The sequence below is a fragment of the Struthio camelus genome, chromosome 12, assembly GCF_040807025.1.
Source record: "Struthio camelus isolate bStrCam1 chromosome 12, bStrCam1.hap1, whole genome shotgun sequence".
Taxonomy (NCBI): Eukaryota; Metazoa; Chordata; class Aves; order Struthioniformes; family Struthionidae; genus Struthio; species Struthio camelus.
Genome location: NC_090953.1, coordinates 634,818 through 650,934, shown reverse-complemented (window position 1 = coordinate 650,934; position 16,117 = coordinate 634,818). Strand labels below are relative to the sequence as shown.

The window sequence follows — 16,117 nt, the reverse complement described above, 5'->3', positions numbered from 1 at the left end:
AAAGAAATTATTGGTACTGCACGATGGGAACCATCTGGTTCAGATTTGAAGACCTGGTTCAAAATTGCACCCCTAAGCAAGCAGAGAAATGAAGTCCAATTTTAAATTGTTTACTGAGAACTGCACAAGCAATTTTTCCTACCACGCCACACAAATGTGCAAAATTCAAGTCTAGTATTTTCAAAGCTGCACTTTAACTTTTAACTTTTTACTTCTCATATAATGATAATGATTGTTGTGTCTAGACCAGTAGTTCTGAGCTTGTGGTCTGTGGGGCCTGGGTACCATCTAAGAGGTCTGGGAAAGGTGAAAGAAGAAAAGCAAGCTGGTCTAAGAGATGTCTGCCTTAACCGTGTAGAAGGCCCTTGTGATTTTTACCTTGCTAAAGATGTCTGAACCTCCGCTGAAAAAATGTTAACGATCTGCAAATCAAAAATCCACTGCACTGAATTATTGATAATTTCTCAGTGGAAAAGAAAAAGTTTGCTTGAAAAACAGAACTGTGATAATGGCAAAACTTTCCTATTAAACGGGGCATTAAAAAGTAAAACTGCTTCCTTCCAAGACACATTTCTACAGGTTTCATTTTTAAACCAAAGAACAGCTTTGTGTTCTGTAGGCTTTTTGGTTAACGGGAAACTTATTGACATAAAAAACTCTGTTGAATACATTTATTTTTCTGGTTAAGTGTATGCTGTGTCTGTGCTTATTCTATAGAAAGGGTAATTTCCAATTTTTTATAAAGCATTCCTTTTTCTTTTCTGGTCAGAATTTGCCAATAATCTTTTGGCCATAAGTAGGTTAGTATTTACTTTTTATCTTTGAATGTAAGCATTGTGGTAGTAATCTCTAACAGAATTGCCAAAAGATTGATCAGTAATGTTTTTTCAATATGTCATAACATACTCTTACAAAGAGCATGCCGCTTCTTTCAGTATCACCTTTGCCCCCAACTTGTGGTGCATTTTGGGTTTTTTTTTTTTTTGCTGTTTTTTGAAAATCAAATGAATGCATCTGGAACTGCTTCACATGGTGTTATATAGGTTTTTCCTTGTCCGAAAATATATCTGAAGTTAGCAGTGTTGTTTTCTAATCAACTTACAATAACTACCTTTTTTCTAGAGAACTCATTAATAAAAGTTTTCCTAAAAATAACTGAGCTAGATAGTATCTAATTTGAAGACGCTGGTTGGGTGAATTTAAATTTGTTTTGATTTCTTTAAAAATGACAATTTTATTTGGTAGGCAGCAACCCAGCAGAATGTGTTCTCTCTCCCATTTCTTGTAACTTTGGCTCATTATTTAGATTAGAGTCTAGTTTATTTGCACTGGATGTCAATCGTTAGACGAGAAATGATATTTTTAGGTCTGACCTAGATTCAGAAAAGAGGGAGGGTTTTGGGGTAGAAATTTTGGAAGGTATATCTTTTTGCCCTTGCAAACCAGAGGCACTCACACTATCACCATTGTGTAACTCAGGAAAGATCCCGAGTCAGGTGTCATTAGATGCCCCCGGTCCAAGAGCACTTTGAGTTCACCAGCTTTATATTTTGGACAGCTCTTCTTCCACGCTTAATGGTCTGAGTCACGCTATCATTTTATTCCGTGTAAGTTTAAAAATCTTTGTATACCGTCTGTAGTTTTATCTGAGATGATTATGGAAGCTTTTGAAACAAGGTAGACATTTTGTCTTTGATTTACTGTAGCATTCAAGCATGGATGGAACTTAGTCTTCTTGCAGTATTAGATTGATTATCCTGTGTGGGAAAGCTTTTGTGGCCTTGGACAAAAATAGGAGACCCCAGTCATTCTTTTCTCACTCAGCCCAAGCTCAGTGTTTAGTTCAATCCAAGAGGACCTCATAAATCCTCAGGCCTGATACAGGACAAATATTTTAGATTAGTTTTATAAATAGTTTTAGTTGTTTATTGTAATTTTCAGGAAAAATAATATTTTTCTGTTTAAAACGTGTATGGGTGCTTGTAAGCAGCTTTTTGGGAAAACCACAAAAAAGAAGCAAAGCCATAACAAAGATGTGAAAGATATTTGTCTTTTATTAAATTTAAATGAAGCCTTTTTAAAGAATGTAAGGAAAATAAAACCAAAAATATTCTCACAAATATTATAGGTCTATTGATTAGCCATTTTCCGTTAAAACATTGTTCAGAAGCTTTAGCACCTACAGGATCACTCACACATGCAAAACCTGATGCAGTCGTACCTTAGCCCTGGCTTACGCTCACCCCCACAGTCCTGCAAGCAGTACTTGGGGAAAGCCTCCGTGCTGCTGCCCTCATGAGACAGCGCAGCCACCGGGGAGCCTGCTGACGTCCCCTGGATGAGGGGCGCTCTTCCAGGTTCAGCAGAGCTTCTGCAAGCCGTATCCCTGCTGTAGCAGTGGAAACCTTGGGAAGCTGCCGTTCATGGACCTGGTGGGAAGACAGCAAATCAGCGGTGGCACTAGGTGCTTGGGCTGGGCTCGGGAGGGCTGTCGGGGCTGCTCCCAGGTTCTGCAGTGTGAGACTCTAGGCCTCCCACCACAGGGGACCCCAGTTAGGCTGTCATTAAACCCCTCTGACCTCCTGTGGGCTTTGGTGATTTCTTAGCCTTGAAAGAGGAGAGGAGTTACACGCTCTGTCTGCATATAATAGAGTGATTTCATTAGTAAATTTGAATCATTGATTTTCTTTCACTGGGGAACACATCTTAAAGGACCTTTCAGATCATTCTTTGGTTGGTCATACAGCCTTTAACCCTGAATATGGACACACCAGCAAGTTACACAAGATAAGCTCCTCCTGGGTACCAGATGGCCTGTGGTACCAGCCCAGGTGCTGACGCTTCCCATGTGATGAGGAGAGATAACAAGGCACCTTAGGTTTCAGCAGGGAGAGCTGGCTCGTGCTTGCTGGGGAGAGGAGGTACTGCCTCTAGGAAGCCTCCAGAAGGTAAATCTTGCTAAACTCTGTGGATTATAGATCCTTAAAGGCTGTAAGGAAGGGTTATGTGACGTTTAGGTGATTTACAGTGTTCACCTTACTGCTTTTTGGGCTGATATGAAGAGTAGCGTAAAGAATAGCATTTCACTTGGGAAGGGGATCCTGAAAGAAAACAAAACAAGGCCTTTAAGGTAACTGATACCTCAGCTTAGAGAAGAGGTGCTAGGTGAGGTAGTCAGGAGCTACGCTCTCTTGCAGACCACCTTCAGTGGGAAATTCAGCAAGGAAGGCAGTTCAGGGAAGCTAGGGCAGTCCTTCTACTCTATTTCTCCTCATCAAATCTGTAGATCCTAGGAAAACCTTGTATGTGTTCACAACTGAGATATTTATGAAATAGGTGGGGTTTTTTAGCCTGCTCAATTTGGAATTCCAAGAGTTCTATTTTCAGAGCTATTGCATTGCTGCCTGATGTGATTCAGCTGCCACCAAACTCCATGGAGGAGCAGTGTGGGACTGCAATTTGGGGTAAATAGATTTCTGTCAGAAGGCTTGGAGCAGTTCAGGAGAAGCTGGGTAAAGCAGAAGGTAAAACAATGAAGGGAAAGGGGAAGTGTCTAGAGATAATGAATCTTAGCCTGGTGCAGTTTCTGATGCTGGCATCCAGCAAGAAACATACTGGAGGCAATGTTACTGCAGGAAAGGAACTATGAGGGGTGAAATTCTGTATTTAGGTAAAAATTAGATATCTGAGTGATTAAGGATAACATAAGAGAGGTCAATAGAAGTAAAAACTATGCAAGGAAGTGAAAGATTAAAATAAATAAGTGTCTAAAGAATAGAAAATCAGTAAGGAGATAGCGGAGCCTCTGAAGAGGTGGCAGGAGGGCAGGGGTGTGAGAGGGGAGGAATGGCTTAAACACTGGAGTTGTACCAAGGAAAAACTTGATTCTTAGCAATCTGTGTTGACAAAGAATAGAGGAGAAAAGAGATTGCACCTAGACATGTTATATCCCAGAAGAGGGAGGAGCAGTGCCGAATGAAAACTGAACTGCGCAAAAAAGAAAGGAAATGGAAAGAGAATCTCTGCAGGCTGCTGGCTCCAGGTGCATCCTTCCTAGAATTGTGAGGAAAAGGAGAAAGATAAGTAGCACCATTAGCAAGAGTGCGGAGAAGCTCTTTGGAAGACAAGGAAATACAGATGAGGAGGACAGTGACACACTTGTGCTTACAGTTTTCAGAGAGGATTGGAACTAGTATGCAAGTGCAACTTCAGGTACGGGAAAGATGCAGCAAGCCCTATGGAGGAACAGGTTGGCAAGTATCTCAATCAGCAAATGTACTAGGGAGCACGTGAACCTTAAGTGAAAGTTTGTGTAAAACCCCCCACACGGATTTGGTTCATGGCTATGGCATGCAGGCAGGAACTGACAAGTTAAATGAATGGCAAGTTTGCCAAGTATATTCACTATAAAGACATGGAGAGTCAAATCAGGGCCGAAGAGAAGTTGCTCTAGTGTTGCTACAAAGATCAATATTAGGACACGTTTAATTTATTTTCTGTATCACTGATCTGAGAGAAGTGGGATAGATGGACGAAGACGAGAAACAATAGTTAGAAAGGGGACTAGGGAAGTCAGCGAAGAGAAATACAAAGGTGACAGATGGAGTAGACAACAGTGAAAGAGAAGAAACCCTCACTAGTAATGCATTTTAAGGCACAGAACAGAAGGATCTGTCCCCTCTGGCAGCGTGCTTACAGACAATAAGCTAAGGAAATTGCAGAAACAGTCTGATGGGGCAAAAACAGAGGCAGCATCAGTGCCTGCAGCAGAACCACGGCACCAGCCTGAAGGACTGCTGTATGTGTGCCTTTTTATAGTAACGCTTGCAAGTGTTACCCAAGAATTGATCTAAGCACTGTACGCAGCAAAGTAAATATGGTTCTTTCCCTGATAGAACTTGCCATCTAAGTGCAAAATGGGAAGGACGGGGTGAACACGTAAGCAGAGGAGCACAAGGATGGAAAAAGAAGCAAGTGTCCTTCATTAGCTGCTTAATCACTGCCAGGTATTGATAAGGCATTGGTGTGCTTGAAGAAGCAATTTGAAGGAACTAGTGTAGTAGCAGCAGATTTTTGCATAGAGTTGTCCCTAAAAAGTTGTGAATTTATTTGTTGGAAAACTGAGTAATGAAATCTGTCATCATTGGCGCGGTACAAGTGGGTCCTTTGTTTGTTAACATACAAGAAGAGATGGGATGAGAAAGCTCTTAAAAGGCAGGCAGTTTGTATCTGATGCAGTAGCAGAATGATGCAAGGGGGAAAATAGCAGGGTCACAACAAGTCAGAAACGCTATTTCTGCAGAAGCATTTTGAATGCATCTATAGGGAGCAAGACACTGCCTGTCAGTGCAACACAGAACTCGGCAGATAATCAAAATGTAAAATGACTAGCTGCAGAAAAGTTTAATTTGTGTGTGTGGAAAAGAAAGATAGACTTTTTAGACTGCACAAGACAAAAGAAATGAAACCAAACTCGAGGGCAAACTGCAGAGACTAGTGAAAGAAGAATCTTAAATTGTGGGCATGAAGGAAAGGGAATAGGGGGATGCCTGCAGGTCTGAGGTGGGAGAGAAAGGAAGACTGAGAGCTCAATTTAAGGTTCAGCCTGGTTCCATTTTATGTCGTTCATGGTGCGGAAGATAGGCCAAAGAGTGGGATTTGCCTGGATCCTCCTTTCTCTGTGAATCAGTTAGCTTGCTTCTTGGGTCATGTGCCTGTAGCCCAGTTTCCCCACTCAGTGTGCAGGCCCCCCTACAGGTAGGGAAGCTCTCACATCTCACTGGTGAGAGTTAACGTATTTACTTTGTGTATTATCAGAGCGGTTTGGCCCTTTTTAAAACTTGTAACGTGCTCCTCTTCCAGAGAAGGTTGATGTTTAAATGTTAAATCGTTCTTGCATCTCCTAGAAGCCCCAGCCTAGTGCTCCGATGCTGGGACTTTTGCCTCACCGGTACCATGTGACACAAGTCACTTCCTTCTCCCCTTGCCCTATGGTCTGCAGAGCTTCCCGTTTCCCAGCCACAGGCAGCTTTCTGCATGCCCCATGGTGCAGCTCCCTGGTTCCTAAGCCCTCAGCTTTGGAAGGCTGAGTCTCAGTAACAGCTCAGCTAGTAATATTTTGTCAAAACCAGGAGGGACAACATATTCGTGCCTTTCTCCTTCCCCTACCACTTCAGTACAGCAGTGAAGCACGTAGGGGCTGAGCAACATGCTAATGTGATGAGTTCCTTTCTGCTGTGCTACCTCAGCCACAGGCCTGTAGAAGAAAAGGAACTAGCAGGGCTAGCAAGGTATGTGCTTAGCCACGGGAACCTGCTTCAATGTCATGTCAGGACTGTGGTCATTTTCTATGTAGAAATCTCTTTGGGACTTAAGAGACTGATGTCTGTGATTAGATTTGTGATTTCATGCATATAATTGCTGTGCAAGCTTCTGCTGCACAGTGTGCTCGTGCACCTCCTCTGACTGGCATCCATGCACTCTACATGCATCTCGCACTTCAGTCCTGGCCTGGCCTCGTTTTACATCACCCTTGAGCTGTTACTGCGTATTGGGTTAGTTCTAGGCGGTTTGTGCTTAGTTATTGGGCATCGGACCTGAAAACCCTCCAAAGCCTTCACTTTGACATCCTAGGCAAGATTTGAAGCAGCCCTGTGGAGAGGAGCGGATCAGGCTGTGCTCTACCTCCGCGCTAAGGCGCATGAGTGTATTTCCTGGCAGGGTTGGAAATACTTGACCAAACCTTAGTTGCCAATGTGTTGGGAAACGTCATTTCCAGCCTAGTCGGCAAGAGCCTCAAGAAGGCTACCCAGAGAGGAAGTGAGAGTAAGGAAGTGAAACAAAAGCATTTGTCCGATTCCCCACTTCGGTGTGGTGCGTTTATGCAGCTGCTTCAGCAGTTCCGCTAGCTGTGGTGGCCTTGCAGTCTTCTGAACGGTAAAGCTCAATCTCGTATGTACGAGGGCTTGCGTATTTGATAGAGAAAAGTGCAAAGACTGGTTTCAGTAACACGAGGCTTTTATTTTACTGGGGGCCCAGAGGAGCAGTGTGCTTCCCTTTTCTTGGAGTGCCACAGAGTGGCAGAGAAACGTCTTTGTTCCAAAATCCTCTGTCTTAGGGTTGCTTTTGTTTTTAACGTATCAGTGCTGGTATTAGGAGCACATGTGAAAGTGTCGCTCATTCAGCTCCTTTGTCTTGTGCTGTTTGGGCTCAGAGGCAGAGATCCAGCGTCCTACTGAAAGCTGCAGATGACCGCTCCAGGGAGCGTCAGAGAGGTGGGGAAAACAATTAGGTCCCACCTCGTTTGTAGTCCTTCTCCTCTCTCCCGTCCTGCAGATTGCTGCAGGATTCCTCTCGAGAGGCTGTTTGCTAGTGCTGTCCCAATTCTGCACGTTTCACTTATGTAACGCTTCCTCTGCACGCTCGTATTTGCCAGCGGTACCAGGAACTCTGGGTACCCTCCCGTCCCCCCAGCCGGCAGTGGTTTAATGCTGCTGCAGGAGGTAACACGGAGGTGTTTATTGCGCTGTGTGAGAAGTGGTTCTGGAGAAATCGCCCCTTGCTGTTGGGAAAAGCAGGATCCTGACTGGATTGAAAGAGGCATCCAGTCGACGTAGAAATAGGAATTGATGGAGGCTACCTCAAAACAAGGAGGAAAACAAAATCAAAAACCAAACCAGAATGGTCTTCCCTGCTTTCCAGTCTCTTCCAGCTCATCTCACCAAAGTGGAGAAAAGGGACCCCTGTTCTCCTGTCTGGACTGAGGCCCTGGGGAAGCCGGTTCTTGCTTTTAGCTTCCATAATTTCAGCAAGAATTACATTACCAGATTCTTGAAGCTGGTGGTATTGTTTATATATTCCTTCTGGGAAACTGCTGCTCATTCCCAGTCATCTGAGAGCCGTGGCTTTACACTTCCCATCACTGAAAGTCCTTTGGCCCTGCATCTGGCACCCGCCTCAGAAGTTGCTCGTGCAATGTTAGTTGGGCCGGACGGGGATTTCTGCCATGACCGACAAGCAGATGAATGATTAGGGAAATTAAAGGAGGGAGCAGGGAAGTGAGAATCTCTCCAGTCCTTGCAAAAATGGCAGGGGATATTTTTGCAGGAGTGTGCTTTGTTTTGTTGTTTTATCTGGTAGTAAGCATCTCTGCAGGGAGCAGTGCTGAGTGAAACATCAAGCTGAGCTCGAACTCGGGGGACTCTTAAGTGTGGGAGATGGGCAGCATCCGAAGAATATGCAGTAGTCTCCAAACCTTTCATCTACAGAAACCCCACGCGTGCTGTAGAAAGTGGAGGCTAATCCAAACTCTGTTGCGACCAATGGCAGCATCAGAGCTGTAGGTCATGGCACGAGGGGAGCGCTATTCGGTTTCTGGCCTCTTTCTTTCCCCAGCCTAGTAGAAATGGCAGCGCTGCCAAGTCAATACACGATTTGTGCGATGTTTGATTTGCAGGGGGGTAGAGAGCAGTTCTGGTGGTCCGAAAAACGAGCCCCGCCGTTCTTGGGAGGCACCGTCGGTAGCTTTAGGGTGGGGAGTAAGTGGGCGTCCCTGGGGCTCAGGAAAGCAGGCGAGACTCCGAGGGGAGAGCCGAGAGCTGAGTTCCCCCGGCTCCGCGGCGGAGAGGAGCCGGGTGATGGAGGGAGGCGGGCGGCGAGGTCCCCAAACGGTCCCAGCGAGCCGCCCCGCGCCGGGACTCGCTCGGGCGCGCGGAGCCGGCGCGCGTTGCGTGCAGCGCGGCGCAAACCGGACCCTGGGAGCCATCAGCGCCCGGAAAGCGACTGAAATGTAAAACTAGCGGCCGCCCCAGGGCGGTGACCGAGAAGCGCCGGCAGGGACTCTACGGCGGGTCCCGGGTGGATGTAGAGCGTTTCCCGTGTTGAACGGGTGGTTTTGAGGGTGTCCTGGTGGGCGCGCGTGAGCTCGGGCTCCTCCGGCCCCGGCGGCCCTGGGCGCGCGCTGGCTCGCGGGGCGGAGGGTGGCGGCGGCCCGGACGGGGTGCTCCGGCGCCCCGGGGGTGCCGTGGGCAGCCCGGCAGGGTCCCAGCTGGTCCTCCGTCCCCATCCCCCATGCTCTCCTCCCCCATCCCTCTGCTCCGCTCCGCTCTTTGTCTCTCTGCCTCCCGCTCCCCCTCTCCTCCTCCCCCTCCTCCTCCTCCTCTGTCTCTTCTTTCTTCCTCTCTGGTTTTCTATGGGTTTCCCTTCCCTGCCCGGCCGCCCTCCCCCACGTCCGCTCTCTGCCGGCAGCTCCCCTGGTCTCCTTGCTGGAGACAGGAGGGGATGAAATGGCTCTCTTCCCGTCAAGGCCTTAGCGGGGTGCACGAGGCCTCTTGGGTGCCGGGCCGGAACGGGGCTCGGCTCCCGGCTCGCTGTCCCCGCGCCCCCGGCGCCGGCTGTCGAACCCTGCGGCAGGCGGAAACGCTGCGGGGGGCCGGGACCCGGGGCCGGGCGAGCGGCAGGCGCGGGTGACCGATGCCCCCGCCCCGGGAGGGCTTCCCAGCGCGGGGCGAGCCCCGTCGCCCCTGCCGGAGCCGGGGGGCTGGCGAGGGGATGCGCGCTGCCTCCTGCCCGGACCCACCGGCGCTCAGCCCCGCGCGGCGGCGACGCTGCTGGCCTTCTCTCCCAGGGACTTCCTCCTCCCTGGGACCGTTTCCTTCTGGAGCGGTCGCGTCCCTGCTCCGAGGGGAGCTTGGTGCTAGTCGTACCCTCCTCTCCGTGCGCGCCCGCTTCGCTCCCTGGGGAGCATCTCTTCTCTGCGGCGGCGTTGACGCCTCGCCAGCTCTTCTTGGGCCTGGCTGTTGCTGGGGGATTGCCTGGCCAGGTTCGTTAGGCGCTGGACCGAGGGCGCGTAGTCTTGCGCCTGAATCTGGCGTGGCGGGGTGCAGCCTGTACTAAACTCGTCAAAAGTGCATCTTCTAAGGAAGAACCTAGCACCCCAGTGTTTTGATCTCCAGTGTAGCTGACTTGCGCCCTGGCAAAGGCTGGACCTTTCCCTCCTCTTTCTGTCTCCTATTTTCATGCCTGTAATTTTGCCCTTCCCTTGTCGCTCCTTCCTTCGCTAGAAGGACGTGCGTGCTGTGGCCGGTGGTTCGGTGGCCAGAGCTGGTGTGGCGGTGCATGGCCGTTCTCATCAGAGCTGGCCCGTGACCCACCGTGTGGGGACCAGGGAGAGCAAAGTGGCCACCACAGGAGGCTGCACTGCAGGGGCAGATGGGCTGGTCCCTGCTGCCCATACTCCTCATCTCTGTGGCCTGCCCCCAGCCATAGGGGACAAGCCATGGGGCGGGATGTTGGCCTAGAGGCTGCGTGTGCTGGCACAGTGAGGATATGGAGTACAACAACCTGATAAAGTGGGGTGTGTCCCTTCCAGAAGGGTGAGTGGTTATTTAGCCCAAGATTGCCTCTCTCCAACCATGCAGGTGCTCCTGGGACTGCTACATAATCTAGCTTAGAGTTGATTCCTGTTTTACCTTCCCCATAGGATCTCTCTTTGTTGTAGCTGCAGAAATAATTATGTTTAGAAGAACGTTCTTCACCACAGTAGGAAGTCCTGGCCTCCTCCGTTTCATCTGGTGGCAGCTTTCCAAGTGTTTCCCTGCCCATCGGTACAGGCCACCGATGAAGGCTGCTCGCAGCCTGCATCCATGCCCAGCCATCCGCGGCTCCCCCGAGTCCTTTGCCTTGCTCCTCCAGTCCCCGCTTGGGAAGCGAGGTCTTCCGATATAGTGTCTGCCAGTACTGCGTCCAGTCCTTTCTAAGCCAGGGTACAGTAATTAGGGGATTTTCACCCTTCTGGTAGGGGTAGGGAAGGCTCGAGCGAGCTGAGCATTGGCACTTCCCAAGAACATTGTTTTATGCCACGCAACAAAATGTGTAAACTTTTAAGCTGAAGAGAATGTTTTGGCAGCTGATAGATCCGTTTTCCCAGCCTACCGGAGGGTTGTTCTCTCTCAGACCTCCTGCTTCTTTAAATGTCTCTTCCACTTCTCGTTTCACACTTTCTCCTTTCCTTTGTCTGATATTCTCCCTTAACTATTTTTCAGCTGCTCTTACTCCCAGCCTGAATTCTTAAGGAACCTGCAGAGCACTAACCCGAGGGATTTGAGGATCTGATGATAAAACAAAACATCCTCAAGGGTGTGTTGTCTGTCCCACTTTTTTTCCTGTGCAGCAGCTCCTCTGTGTTTTGCTATCCCAGACTTCTAGGTTTGATTATAGCAGTTCTGAAATTGCTAGTTCGCTGCCTCCTTAAATCCTTTAGAAGAGTAGGTGCTGCATGCTGCTCAATGCAGACTCCAGTCCTGGTTTTCATGAGGAAGTGCACACCAGTACCACACGTAGACTTTTTTAAAATGCTCTCTTCCTCCTCTGTGGAAATTCATATGTAGCTTAGATGATTAGATTGAAATATACCCTGCTGGTGTGGTCTTAAGGTTAGCAGGTGCTCTGGAGACCACCAAGGTACGCAAAAATCCAGTTTCAGACAGGGGAGCTTTCAGAGAGGTCTCTGAGAGTCTCAGGATTAGAGCTGCAATCCATGGCGCTTCCAGCAAGCGCTGGGTAGGGCCCTGGCTTTGCTGGGGAGGTTGGCACTGCCTGAGACTGAGTCACATTTAGCCTGGCACTTCCCAGGTGTGGACAGTGAGGACCTTGTGTGTAGGCACTGTGCAAAAAATGTGGGTTTTTTCTGCTCGTTTGCCTTTTGATTTTACTGTCAAGACTGCAGCCACTGAACTTGCTGTGGTTGCACCTAACGTCCAGTAATGATCTCACTAGTGTTGCTATGATCTCTCGATGCGCTCCGCTGTACTTACCTGCCCTTCCTGCGTCTCCACCCAAATGTTAAGTTTGTCCAAGCTGAAGATGGTTGGTGCCTGTGTGACCTTTTAAGTTAGTATTTCCCAAACTGGTTGGCCTAATGCTCTGCTCCCAAGGGAATTCTACCGCCTGCCTGCCTTTGCCCCTCAGTTGTAACCAGAGTGTTCTGACAGAGCGAACAGAAGAATTCAAGTTACTCCTTTTCGTGCCAGTTCTCTCCTGTGTGCCTCTGGCACATATCGTGCAGTGCAGGTGACACACCTTAGTGTGGGGGGAATGGCTCCAAATCATTTTCAGAGTACAGGCTGCTGTCTCTCACCCTGTGACCATGTCTGCCTTATTTGTCCCTTGCATTATGTTGCACCAAAATGACTTGCCCAGAAGATCTTGCATTGTCAACAAACCAAAGCAGGCCGTACCGCCAGCTAGTCCTGTTGCAATATACTCTTCCCCAAACACGTGAACGTTGCTTTGTCATCCGTGAGCAGTTCTTTGAGTTTCTTCCTGATAATAGATGGAAATATTAAATGGCACAAGGTCAGGACTGGAGTTCTGCAGAATCCTACTGCAAGTGTTCCTAGAGGGTGGCGAGGAGATGTTTCTGTGGTCCAAAGAGTCTCTGAGCTACAAGAAACCAGTTCTAGTCCATTCACTATGCGCAACATTATACATAGTTATCTAATCAAAATATCATGCGGAGGTACTTTAGGTCAACAAAAAGTCCTCTCAACCATGCTTAAAATTTTGTATAAGAAAAAGCTGTTTGACAAGACTCGTATTTCATAAAAGCACAGTGAAAACTTGGAAAGGAAAAGTAGGGGAAATAATGCCTCTAACATTGCAGTTTTCCCCATCCTTTTGTAGCCTTTCTCTGAGTTTGTCTAGGACTGGTGTCCGTCTGACTGGCTTAGCTAACTTAGTTATCTTTCTTTTTCAGCACTGCCATAACACTTGCTATTTTCCCCTCTGCGCTTCCCTGCTGTTAATTAAAAAGATACTAAAAATCAGGTAGTGCCTCAGAAACCTGGTGACTATCTAACCACGAAGCCTAGTAGTGAAGGGCCTGGAAAAGGGACGGAGGGAGAAGGAACAGTGCCAGATCCTGCGGCAGGTTTTGTCAGTGTCGGGCCAGTTTTGCTGTGATCAGGTGTGGTGTCCTGTGCCTTCCCAGTCCCCAAGGTGGGCACAGTGTTGCTGCCATCAGACCTTGGGTGGGCACCACAGGCAGAGCACAGGGAGACCACCTGGGAGACGGGACAAGGAATGGACTTTCTTGAACCTTCTCGGGCTTTGCGGATGATTGGTTGCCTTTTTATTGTGTTTACATCAATGCCCTGAAGAACCATGGGTTTTTTTTTTTTTACAGTGATTTTAACTAGCTCTGTAACCCTGTTTTTATAAATGACTTCATAAATCTGTTCTGTAAGCAAGCTGTATAGGCCCAGTAGTACTTTAGAGGGGGAGGAAAATGGGAAAAATGGAAACAAACTGCTTATAAAATGTGAAGAAATACTGCTAAAACCTGGCATGCTCTTTGCCAGGACAAAAACTGTGCTGTTGAAAGGCATTAATAAAAACAAAAGAAGAGGGGAGAGGAGGCGCTTGAAAAGGCGATGATGGAAGAGGCTGGAAGATTAGCGGGACAGGCCAAGTGGGGGAAGGCAAGCCCAAGCACATCTGTCACAGGGCAGGAGAGGTCATAGCCACGAGAGCAGGGTTAACTGGTGTACAGAAAGCTATCTGCTCTAACATGCTCCGGGCAGGCGCTCGCTGACCTGGCGCTGCGCTGGGCTCTCCCTCTCGCACCACGGCGATACTCGGGCTCTGTGGCAGGTGGACGTGCCGGAAGAACCGAAACCAAGCCAAGCAGAGAGTTTCTGCCACGTGTTTTACTTGGGTCTTGCTAACCTGTTAGTTTGGCCGCTTCCAAACGCATCCCAGTGGGAGAGGGTTTGAGTTCTGCTTCCTCTGTCTTGTGCTCTTCATTGCTGTTTTTTGCTCTCCTTTGGTGAAGAGCACAGAGACCGTGACACATTTGGCTTTTGTGACTTGTCATTGAATCACACAGGAGCCTGTTTCTGAGGATCAGTATAAGCATTATAAGGCTGTAGCATTACTCCAGTTCGGTTTCCAGCACCGCGTAGACTTCTTTGTCCCCTCCTTCGTGTCTGTGAGGGTCATTGCTGTAGGCCTCTGGGGAACGTGAGGAGGCCAGAACTCGAATCACTGGGTTCTGCTTACCTAGCCAGAAAGGGCAACACCAGACAGAGCCACGTCTTCCTTCTGGTGCCTGGTGTCCTCGGTCCCCCTGCATGTTCTGGGACGTGTGGTGCCTCAAGACGCGGGTCACTCTTAAAAACGCCAGTGTGCCTCTAATTGGGTTGGTTTGATGGGGAGCCTGGGACAGTGATCAGAAATAGGTCACCAGCTAAATGAGTCTGTTCCGGCAAAAATTCCCTGCCGGTTCGTTGGGGTGGGACAGAGCTGTGCGACAGGCTAACACCCTTCTCTCTCTTGTTTCACAGCCATGACAGCATAGATAGATGGTGCGAGAGATGGATCGCTTCACTGAGTGTGGGACTCAGACAGATGCTGTGGTGGTGCTGTCTCTGGCACAGGCAGCAGTTCTGGGCTTGGTGTCTGAGAATGAGCTTTTTGGGGCCACCATCAGCCCTGGGGGCTTCTTCCCAGTGCTGGGAAGCGAACTTTCGGACACTGCAACAGTTGAGCCAGAGGAGCCAGAAGGTGACGACAGGCTGGAGCACGAGGGGCAGGCGCAAGGGGAAGCACAGGAAGAGGAAGCGTTAGAGGCAGAGTCGTCATTTGAAAAGCATGCCCGGAGGAGAAAACGGCCTCCCGTGAGGCTGGTGCCCAAAGTCAAGTGTGAAAAGGCTGAGGCAGAAGAAGAGGTAGTGTATGAAGTGTCTCTCCCTGGAGAAGACAAAGAGAAACTGCAGCACAGTCACCCACCTGCTTTTGAAGACTCCAGCCACGAGAAGACGGTGCAGAGCAGCACCATGAAGATGATTGACCTCAGCGCCTTCAGCAGGAAGCCCCGGCGCCTTCGGCACCTGCGTAGACATGTGCGCCAGGAGCTGGAGCTTGGGAGCTATGAGCATCGCTTTCGGGACCCCGTTCAGGTGGGCATCGCAGAGGCCAGCCTGGGCGGCGCGCCGGAGAGCACTGGCGCAGAGGCCCTGCGGACTGAGTGCGCGTTTGAGGCAAATGCCCCATCTCTGAGCGATGCAGAAGCCCCTGTACCAGAGTCACCAGAGCAGGTGAAGAACGAGCAGGGCTTTATATGGCAGGAGCCTGGGGAGTTTGACACAGATGCAGCTGGAGCCAACAGTGAGCGCAACAAGAAGGCCCAACTGGACCGCCTGGACATCAACGTGCAGATTGATGACTCATACCTGGTGGAGGCGGGAGATCGCCAGAAGCGCTGGCAGTGCCGTATGTGCGAGAAATCCTACACTTCGAAGTACAACCTGGTGACCCACATCCTGGGCCACAATGGCATCAAGCCCCACTCCTGCCCGCACTGCAACAAGCTCTTCAAGCAGCCCAGCCACCTGCAGACACACTTGCTGACCCACCAGGGCACCCGGCCGCACAAGTGCGAGGTGTGCAACAAGGCGTTCACGCAGACCAGCCACCTGAAGAGACACATGCTGCTGCACACCGACATCAAGCCATACAGCTGCCAGTTCTGCGGGAGGGGCTTCGCCTACCCCAGCGAGCTGAAGGCACACGAGGTGAAGCACGAGAACGGCCGTTGCCACGTGTGCGTGGAGTGCGGCCTGGACTTCTCCACGCTCACGCAGCTGAAGCGCCACCTCTCCACGCACCAGGGGCCCACGCTCTACCAGTGCCTAGAGTGCAACAAGTCATTCCACTACCGCAGCCAGCTGCAGAACCACATGCTGAAGCACCAGAACGTCCGGCCCTTTGTCTGCACGGAGTGCGGCATGGAGTTCAGCCAGATCCACCACCTCAAGCAGCACTCGCTCACCCACAAGGTAGGTCCCAGGGCTGAGCGCACCGCAGACTAAGCGGGACGGCAGCTGGGCCCGAGAGGCACTTCCCCTTCCATCGCCCGGTGGGGAAGTGTTGGCCCCAGGCCATGAGTGCTGAGGGAGAGGGAACTACCTCAGTTCCCGTGGTGCTCTGATCATCCCTGTGATGGCCTCTGGGAGAGATGGGTGGTGGGTGGAGGCACCCGGCAGCTGGTGGTTAGCGGTTGTTACAAACCATTAATTTGGAATAAAATGACAGTTACCTTTATTGGCAGGGTTTCTGG

General features: G+C 49.7%; 1 protein-coding gene across 5 annotated transcripts in view; it reads left to right on the top strand.

The window, feature by feature from the left end:
- ZNF710 (zinc finger protein 710) overlaps positions 1–16,117 on the top strand; it is a 45,625-nt gene that overhangs the window by 22,295 nt on the left and 7,213 nt on the right. For 3 of the 5 annotated variants that reach the window (XM_068958410.1, XM_009686382.2, XM_068958413.1), the window contains exon 2: positions 14,343–15,836. In XM_068958410.1, the coding sequence (XP_068814511.1) occupies positions 14,361–15,836 (1,476 nt within the window). In that variant the 5' untranslated portion in view covers positions 14,343–14,360. Of the gene's footprint in view, positions 1–2,926; positions 2,949–8,697; positions 8,789–14,342; positions 15,837–16,117 lie in introns of those variants that run through there. The other 2 variants (XM_068958411.1, XM_068958412.1) reach the window with 2 other exon arrangements.